The sequence below is a fragment of the Babylonia areolata genome, chromosome 10 (genome assembly GCF_041734735.1).
Source record: "Babylonia areolata isolate BAREFJ2019XMU chromosome 10, ASM4173473v1, whole genome shotgun sequence".
Classification (NCBI taxonomy): Eukaryota; Metazoa; Mollusca; class Gastropoda; order Neogastropoda; family Buccinidae; genus Babylonia; species Babylonia areolata.
In genome coordinates, this window is record NC_134885.1 from 24,013,092 (window position 1) to 24,023,091 (window position 10,000).

At 38.3% G+C, this 10,000-nt stretch overlaps 2 protein-coding genes across 2 annotated transcripts in view; one reads left to right on the top strand and one right to left on the bottom strand.

Moving 5' to 3' along the window:
• Positions 1-3,407, bottom strand: part of LOC143286511 (uncharacterized) — a 200,523-nt gene extending 197,116 nt beyond the window's left edge. The window contains exon 1 of the mRNA XM_076594093.1: positions 3,347-3,407. The gene's annotated coding sequence lies outside the window, so the exon portion shown is untranslated. The remainder of the gene's footprint in view (positions 1-3,346) is intronic.
• An 873-nt stretch (positions 3,408-4,280) lies between these two features.
• LOC143286512 (one cut domain family member 2-like) overlaps positions 4,281-10,000 on the top strand; it is a 62,189-nt gene continuing 56,469 nt past the window's right edge. Inside the window, exon 1 of the mRNA XM_076594095.1 lies at positions 4,281-5,133. Within this exon, the coding sequence (XP_076450210.1) occupies positions 4,302-5,133 (832 nt within the window). The 5' untranslated portion in view covers positions 4,281-4,301. The remainder of the gene's footprint in view (positions 5,134-10,000) is intronic.

Here is a 10,000-nt window from a genome sequence, read left to right on the forward strand (position 1 = left end):
TTTGGTTTTAGCAGAAACGTAGCAGAATCAACTCCATATACTTCCGGTATCCCACAGGAAAGTAAAAGAGACACACAAGCCAAGAAACAACAACAAACACAACATGAAAAACAAAATAAACAATCAAATCAGAAAATGATTAGTCGCGGCGTGGTTTCAGAGCCGCTGTGTCGCTTTCCTGTTCAAAACAAGGTTTCTCTGAATTTATTTCTCACCAGGGAAAAAAAAAAAGCGTCGCCACACCACAGCGCCACACACGTTTGGTCGCCGCGGGCCTTTTTTTTTTTTTTTTTTTTTTTTTTTTTTCGAGTCTGCATGAACGCATGTTAGTTTTTCTGAATTCAAGATTTTCTTTTTTTGTGTGTGTATTCCTACAGAATTTTCATTGTTGCCATCGTTTTTTGTTTGTCGTTTTTTGTTGTTGGTTGGGTTTTTTTGTTGGTTTTTTTGTTGTTGCTTTTTTGTTGTTGTTGTTGTTGTTGTTGTTGTTTTCGGGGAGCGGGGGGTGATGATTTATTAACATTTTTATACTGCCAGAGCCTAAAATTAAAGCTACTTAGGCAGAAAAAAAAAGGGGTGGGGGGGGGGGGGTTGCTTTGTTTTTTGTTGTCGTTTTCTTGACAATCTTTAAGTGGGACGTCGGTTTATCGCGTCATCTGCAATGAATGAATAGACAATTACAATAATGAAACGTGTGATGTGGCATGTTTTCTCTCTGAATTAAATAAAGTTTGTATTTTTTTTTTGTTTTTTTTTATTCTTTGTTGTTGTTTTTTTACAAATAGAAGCTGCTGCGTGATACCAGACTTACGCTGACAACACGAAGAATAAAATTAAATAAAGTAAGGACAAAATATGATATACCAAAGTAAAAAAACAAAGCAGAAGAGTGGGCTGGAACAGAAGAATATTGGCGGAAAAAACAAATATGAAACGAGGAAAAAATAAAACACAAATATAACCATTCTTCAGATGGAAAGCGCGTCGGACTTATTCATTCGGGCGTAATTCATTCATCTATCTACCTACATACTTACCTATCTATCCATTTATCTATATATCCGTATCTCTATCCATCTCTCTACCTGCCTATCTATCTATCTACGTACCTACCTACCTATATATCCATCTCTCTATACATCCATATCTCTATCCATCTCTCTACCTACCTACCTGCCTATCTATATATCGATCTATCTTTCTGTCTATCTATTTGTTTGTGGTGAGTTACCAAGCAGCAACGGCATCACACATGCAGGTACTGGATCCGACTGTCCGACACTGTGATTTTCTTGCCAGTCATTTGATCTGTATGTCTACTTTCATACAAATGGTTGGACTGATGATTCGACCAGAATTCACACGAGTACTTTACAACCAAAGTCCTATCCAGCTCGACAGAAAGAAAGAAAGAAAGAAAGAATGAACGAAAGAAAGAAAAAGCAAACTGAGAAAGAAAGCAAGCAAGAAGGAAAGAAACAAAACAAAACAAAAACTAACTCATTCAACATTAGTGTCGTGTTTTGCAGATAGAGTTTTTACTAAAATTAATACGAAGAAATAAACCGTATCTGATTTTGCTCTAAAAAACATTAGTGTCACATTTTGTAGAGTTCTCATTAATAAATCTGAAGAAACAAACCATGTCTGATTTTGCTTTAAAAACATTCAGTAGTGTCGTGTTTTGCAGACAGAGTTCTTACTAAATCTGAAGAAATATTTTTTGTTTAATCATGTCTGATTTTGCTTTAAAAACATTTGTCAGTGTAGTATTTTGCAGAACTCTTACTCACAGTTTTTAAACCATGTCTGTTTTAGTTCAAATCGCATAACGAATTCTTTCTTCTTCTTCTTCTTCTTCCGTGTTTAGTATTATTTTTTTAAGTATCGGTTGTGATTGAAAAATAAGTATGGGCCGACTGAAGTATACATGCAGAGCAGTGGTGGACACACGTGTGGTCAGTTCAGGTCAGCGTGTAGTACGACTCACTACACTTGAGTCCGGCTTTCGGCACACTTTGCTGTGTGTGTATGTCAGTATTCAGAGGGACAATCGAAGAGAGTGCTATAACGTAACATTGGTTGTAACTGATGTTTGTATCACTGCGAACGAACACTAAAAAAAACAAAACTACAAACAACAACAGAAATCTCGGCCAATGTATGTATCACGAACAAACGACAAAACTACAAACAACAACAGAAATATCAGTCAAAATATATGTATCACGAACAAACAACAAAACTACAAACAACAACAGAAATATTAGTCAATGTATGCGTATCACAGGACAAACAAACATCAAAACTGCAAACAAGAAGAAGAAGAAGAAGAAGAAAAATCTCAGAGTTCGGACAAGTTGGGGTTTAAAGGACAGCGGGCAGGGAATCAGAATTAAATGTGATGAACACTCTACCTGGGTGTTTTACTGTTTGTCTGCAGTGTTTTCTAAATGGAATCATTACCTACCGTCGATTTTTATTAACTAGAAACTCGGTGTGTGTGTGTGTGTGTGTGTGTGTGTGTGTGTGTGTGTGTGTGTGTGTGTGTGTGTGTGTACGTCAGTTTACGGCAAGGTTGTCGGGATATTTCATTCAGTTAAAGGCGAGGACGATCCAATGGTATGTTAAAAGAATAATACATAAAAAAAAATAATAATAAAAGACCGAATAGACAGATAATAAATCGAATAAATAAATAAATGAATGAACGGATAAAACGATTAGCGCGAGGTACTGGCTCCGCCCGGGGCTAAGCGCCGCAGTGACTGAGTACCGCCGATAAACTAAGTGTGAAGAGCGGTCTTCATCGCCACCACTTACGGCCACTAGCAAGCTGCACCTCACCTTACCACCCCGCACGCTGTCAGCGCGGCCGCACCGACGGCCGCCAGAACTGAAAAAGCGGACAAGGCAAAAAAACATCAATGGAAAAAAAAAAAAATCACGTACCTTTCTCTCAATCCCAACGAGTATAGCTTTCAAACAGAGACTCTCTTTTTTTTTCTTTCTTCTTTTTTTTGTATAAGTGTGCCACTGCTAAAGAAAAACCAGTTGCGAGCTTCTATAATCCAACCGAATTTTTTTTTTTTTTTTTCAAACTTCACAACACTTTTTGAGACTGACTGTCGGCGGCACGGTTAAGATGTGTGAAAATCCAAAATCAGTCAGAAACGCTGTCAGTCAGACACTGAATTGTTCCTGGTGATGCGAGATGCCAGTAGCATCGCAAGGAACACGGAAGAACAAAAAGCTAATCCACTAACAACAACAAAATGAAATAAAATAAAACAACAGACATGGCCCGCAAACAAAGTTTGTCAGCTGACTACCCACTGCCACTGACCCCGACACACGGAGCCCGGCCCGAGAAGCGGGGAGAGCGGCGGCCGGCGCCAAGGGGACAGCGTTGGCTATCTGCTGGATGCAGTCTTATTATACTGGTGGCATATCGAACCCTTTTCTGACAAAATCGAAAATCATTGCAGCTGTTTTCACACCTGTTAAGCTCGTCAAAGTCCCGGTATAAAGTTCGATATGAAATCAATGCGCGCGGGGGGATTCGCAATGCATATTTATTAGTTCGGAAAGAGGGAACCTCCCGATAAAGTGGGTTGTTTTATTGGGAAAGGGAAAAGGAGGGAAACTGACGGCAATTGTTGTCGTGTGGACCATTGAGAGGGTCAGACACTTGGGGTCTGTCAAGTTCTCGTTGTGAAAGACAGAAATGTAACTTGTGCGGGCTTGGCGGACCGAGGCAAAACTAAAACGCGAACCGCTAAGCAGATGCGGGCGCGTGCCAGGGTAAACTTCACGTCTTGGCGGTAAATTATGCACGCCTGCGCAGAGGCGGGTGTGGGCTGCGCAGCGCGCTAGTGCGCAGGTCGTTGGGTGACAGCTGTCCAAACATGGAGGCTTGGCGAGGGTGCTGCCTGCCCGTCTTCCAGCGTACGTAATAGCCCCCTAAGCCGAACGAACCAACCAGCAAGGCTGTAGCAAAGGTTACTAGAAGTGACAGTTTATCATTCTTTATTGTTCGATCGCTGTTGATTGTAGGAATGACGATGGAAAACATGAGCGAGCTCCCTGCCGATCAACAAATCAGCGATTCGTCGGGCTCGGCGACCAGTCAGCGAGCAGAGTCGCCAGGCGAGCCGGATTACGCGGGCCCAGCCGACGAGGAGTTGGAGCCGACTATATCCCGTGCGGAAGCCATCCCAGTTAGTATCAGCAGTATGATCGACGCGGGAGAGTTCCGCTCCCAAATGGGCGATGTGACGTACCACACACTGAACGGCAGGATGAGTCCCGCGGGCTACCACTGCACAAGTCCCAACAACTACGCCACTTTGACACCGCTACAGCCTCTTCCCCCAATTTCTACCGTGTCCGACAAGTTTGGTTCCCACGTTGGCGGCTCTCCGAATGTGTCGGGCAGTTTCACTTTGATGCCGCAGAACGTGAACAATGGCGGGGGCGGTATCATGGACATGACGACGTACGGACACCGGTACCACGACAAGTTGGGCATGGGCATGAACATGGGACCCACGCTGGGAGCCACGGCCATGACCATGATGTCCGGCAACACCATGTACCAGCAGAGTCCCCTCAACTACGGCTACGCCCAGAACGGGCTGGCCGCGGTCAAGTCCGAACACAAGATGGGCTCCCCCACTTTCGATTCGTACGGGTCGTCGCCCATGAGGTTACCTGTGGAGCACCCCGGGTCGCCCCTCCACTCGCCAAACCCCATGACTTCCATGATGGTTCCCATCAACGGCGTGGTCCATTCCGCCCCCACACCTTCCCCCCACCACCATCACAGCGAAAGTCCCGTACGGGAGCGACCCTCCACCTCCCTGGACATTCAGAAAGCGCAGCAGCAAGAGGTGGAGGAGATCAACACCAAAGAGTTGGCACAGAGGATCAGTTCGGAGCTGAAGCGGTACAGTATCCCGCAGGCCGTGTTCGCCCAGAGGGTGCTGTGTCGCAGTCAGGGCACTCTGTCGGACTTGTTGCGGAACCCCAAACCCTGGAGCAAACTCAAGTCGGGCCGAGAGACCTTCCGACGCATGTGGAAGTGGTTACAGGAACCGGAGTTCCAGAGAATGTCCGCCTTACGTCTGGCAGGTAAAAACACCCCCTTCTTTCTTTTTTTTGGATGTTGTTTACCTGTGTTTACCTGTTGTGGAGCCATTTTTCTTGTTAGGGGTAAACAGCTTGTTTGTGGTGCAGTTTTTGCGTGTTACCTGGGGGTTGTGTTGTGACTGTGGATGCCAGTACTGGCAGATAAATCTTTGACAGTTCTTTTTCTGTTCATTCTCTTCTTCCCCCCCCCCCCCACCCCCCCGTAGTTCTGTTATTTGTAGTAGAAGGGAAACACAATCAGTATTGTATTCACCATGTGGGGATTTATCCATGTTTTCTCCATTTTCTTTTTTTCTCTCCCTTTTTTCTCTTCATAATCATGCATTTGCTTCATCATTTATTTCATAACACTATTTTTGTTTTTGTTCGTTCATTGTCAGTACCTTTACCTGCTGGTTTTAATGCTCACTTGTTTTGTGTTGTGATAGTCAACATTTTTATTTCAAGATGGTAATTGAATAAGCAACAACTGCGTTTTTACATCAAACCATCTGAAATGTATAGTGTTGACCAGTGTGTGTGTGTGTGTGTGTGTTGTGTGTGTGAAAGGGATTGGGAGAATGAATTAAACAGGGAAGCGAAGGACTGCCGAAATTTCATGCTTTCTTTCAAGAACACTGCAATATTAGATGTATATAGATAAGTGTTTTATATTTAACTTTGGTGCTTATTTTGGTTTATATTTCTTACATCATTTTAAAAATAATTATCATTTATTGCTTTCCATTTTTAGAAATCTGTGAAGTGTTTTATATTTAACTTTGGTGCTTATTTTGGTTTATATTTCTTACATCATTTTAAAAATAATTCTCATTTATTGCTTTCCATTTTTAGAAATCTGTTATTAACATCCTGGGCACCTTTATTTTTTTTATTTTGTAGTCTATTGTTTTTGGGTGTGTTTCTTTTTTGGTTTGTCCTTTTGTGTGTGTGTGCTGTTGTCTTTTTTTTTTCTTTTTTTTTTCACTAGCTCCATTAACTTGTTCATCAGGAGAGAAGCAAGTTTTCTGTTGATGAGAGATCTAGTTAATGTATAAGCATGAAATTATGTCTGTTCTGTGTTAGCGATTGGTGTAATACAGTATGCTGCTGTCATGTTTCACAGACGTCTCTCTCTCCTTCACTCTGTGCATGTAAACATTTAAAGTCAAACAGTTTGACTTGATAAAAGCATACATGTATTAGTGTTTCTCTTGAAAAAGAAAAAAAAAGAGACCTATATATACATTACTATGTATACTATTTATTATGCATTTTCCTGCACAATCTCAGAGATCCATTTGTTTTCACTTTTTCTCTCATCCCCTCCTGTTTAATTTACTCTTGGTGTATGTGTGTGTGTTTGTGTTTATGTGTGTGTGTGTGTGTGTGTGTGTGTGTGTGTGAGTGTGTGCGCACGTGCATGCGTGTGTTACACTATGATTCTTTTAGTTTTACTTTTATCACTTTCACTTACTAGGTTTGGTATCACTCAGTAATATTACTCATGATACTGGTCAGCAGAGTAAACTTGTATGATTGTTTGAATACAACTAGCGGATGACACACTGAGAGAAAAGCAAGAGAGGGGTTCAACTGGAGATAGAGAGCATGAAAGTATGTGCTTCAAAATATAAAACTTCGATAAAAGAACAATTTTTCCTTTTTTTTTTCAAGTAAAGAAACAAAGCACACTGTTTATTATGGTGACATCAAACAACCCCCCCCCCAAAAAAAAAAAAAAAATAAAAAATAAAAAATAAAAAGAGAAAAATAAAAATTAATATTCCCACCAGTGAACTAGAAAGACTAACACAGTAGAAATAACACATCTAGTACGTGTCTTCAAAATTTTACTTGTTAATGAATTTCTGGTACATGCATGTGTTGTTGGGTTTGTTTTTTTCATTCTGCTTCTTCTTCTTCTGATTATTATTATTACTATTATTATTATTATTGTTATTTAATTCAACAACAATAATATCCTGATAGGGCTGATAATGATTAATAGTAATGTGATGAAAATAATAAGTCAGTATTATCACTATCAGTGTATCAGTAATGACTAATTTTCCAGGGAAAAAAAAACACTAATGGAAAAAAACAAAACAAAAACCCAAAAAAACATGCCTTGTAAGTCTTTTCATGATTCCTCCACCATGCAGTTCAAGTTATTGACGAGTATACTATTACAAAAGAAATAAAGCAAGGGAATTGTTATAAATTTATCTTAGTCGTCACCAGTATTGTATTCAGGGGTCACAACATGAATACTATACTATCAAACACTTTTATTAGGATAAACAGTTATTCAGCCTGGATCAGATACAGCTAATGGACAGACCAAATTATATTATCAAAATCAATAACAGTAGTATTGGTGTCATGGCATGTTTTTAAAATTATTTATGAAAAAGAAATTATCGGTCAGTATGCCTGATCAACTGAACACCATTGACAACCGGTGATGTTTTCACACTGTGTACAAAACACACACACACACACACACACACACACACACACACACACACACACACCAAAAAAACAAAAACAAAAACAAAAAAAAACCACTAGAATTTTCCAGTCATATAAATATTACATATTCACCATTTCTTTCAACATATGAAAAAACTTGAAACTATCTTGCTGCATGTTTTTTTTTTTGGTGTGTTTTTTTCCCTTCAATTTATGTTCACATTCAGTTGGTGTTTCTTGCTAACATGACATTCAGTATATTTATGGATGTTATTTTTACTACTGATTTCTGATTATTGTGCTCCATCATTACTGTGACATTGATAGTGATTATTACCACCGTTATTGATAATGTTAAGTGACGTCATCCTTAGCCATGTTTTGCAACCATTTAAAAAGGGGCGAATAGTAGGAATCAGATGTGATCTATCATCACACATACAGAGTTTTATTTTGTATACATGAATTTCACCAGCTTCTTGATAAGACAAATGTTTAGCATTTGTTATTAAATAAATATGAAAACAAATTTTTTTCATAGACAGAGGCACAATTTATATTAAATATGGCTATTCCAGACAGATTAATACTGACAACGGCACTGTTTTCTGATAGAAGTTCTGATAAAGTTAAGAATGTGGAGGAAATTTTCAGTGAATTACTTAAACAACCCAAAACTTGTATTTGAGCAAATCAGAGCCATTAAGTATGGGTATGGATAGATTAGAAATTAGTTAAAAAGCTAGCGATATTCGCTGTTTTTTGTTTTGCAAAATAATGAAAATAATTATAAATGGAAATCCTGTTTAATCCCCACGTAGACTTACTAATCATCATGTCAGCGCACAAAAAATTCCTTAGCAATTGTGAACAACAGTAATGGCAATAACAAAAGAACCGGTGATACTAATACCGTTAAATACCCATTGCAGTGGAGAAAACCTCGGGTTGAAGAAAAGAAATTTGCTTTAGACTGTTCACGAAAACAAAAACTTATAAGAATGCAGTAACTTTAAACTTTGCAAAAGTATCGCTTTATAAATATTATTCAGAGCAAGTGTGATGAATATATTACTTAAAATGAATAACAAACTTACACCTGCTTGATCAAAGACTAATGAGAGAGAGAATAAAAAGAAACTTCAGTGGTTGAAAACAGTGCATTCACATTTAAACATTTATAAAAGATATATAATTGAACAATAGCAGACTTTGAGAACAAACTGGAGCTGGAAGCTTGGCATTATTTATTAATTTGTATCTAAAGTTACTTATTTTTTTATTGTTTGCTTTTAAAAAAATAATTTTATTTGTTTCTCTGTGTCTGAGTTTTCATTCGTTTGTTATATTTAGATTTGACAGTGTGTGAAATTTAAAATCTTGATGCCAAACTCTGTCACACATGTATTCTGTGTCTGGTGTGTCTCATCAGTGTAACTTTACTATATTATATATAAATTGTAAATGCTTTTTTTTGTTTTTTTGTTTTAATGTTTACACAAACCAGGGATAGGTTTTCAAGGCCTGATCAGTGTATTAGGTTTGTGCAGAGATCAAGTATCTGCTTCTTCTTTTTTTTTTTTTTTTTTTTTTTTTTTTAGCAATTTTCTTCTCTCCCTTTCTTTTTTTTAATTTTTTTTTTTTTTATAGCATATGTGGTGAAGCTTACATGGATCATTTCAAATGCTCTGACTCCTTCCTGAAACTAAAACTCAAACTGAGTAAATTTTGTCAATAGGTCAGTTTGTTTTTTTTGTGGCAGAAATTTTAAACAAAGAAAGACAGCCACCACCCCCACCCCCAAAAAAGTAAAAAGAAAAGGAAAACAAAGAAGAAAGAAAATTAAGAACAGATAAGACGTTAATTAGAGTTTTTCTTTGTTCAGTTCTTTATTTAACAACATTACTGATATTTTTATCTCTTTTAGATTCAAGTGTAAGTATTCAGTGATCAGTATATATCTTATATAATTACCAACTTTTTTTTTCTTGTTTAAAAATTTGAATGCTGTCTATGTCATATAAAGTTAAAAGGAATATTAAAACAAACAAAAGAAAACAGTGTACCTATACAGTTTTATAATTCTACATTTTGTTTCTGTACTTATTTTTCTTTATATATTTATTTTCATATGTTGATTATTATGAACTCAAAGATACATTTTTAACGTCACATAAACAAGGAAAAGAATGTGCGAGCGTGTTGTGAGAAAATGGCATGAGCAGGTGGAACAATGGAGAGCAGTGGAGGCTGCACACGAGGGCATGAAAATGCCACGCCACAAGGAAATGGATAGCGACAGGCAGGCAGCCCGCACATTGTTGACAGACTACAGCACCCGCATTTCAAAGCATTACCACTGGTGCACAGCTAGAAATCTCATTACCACCCACCA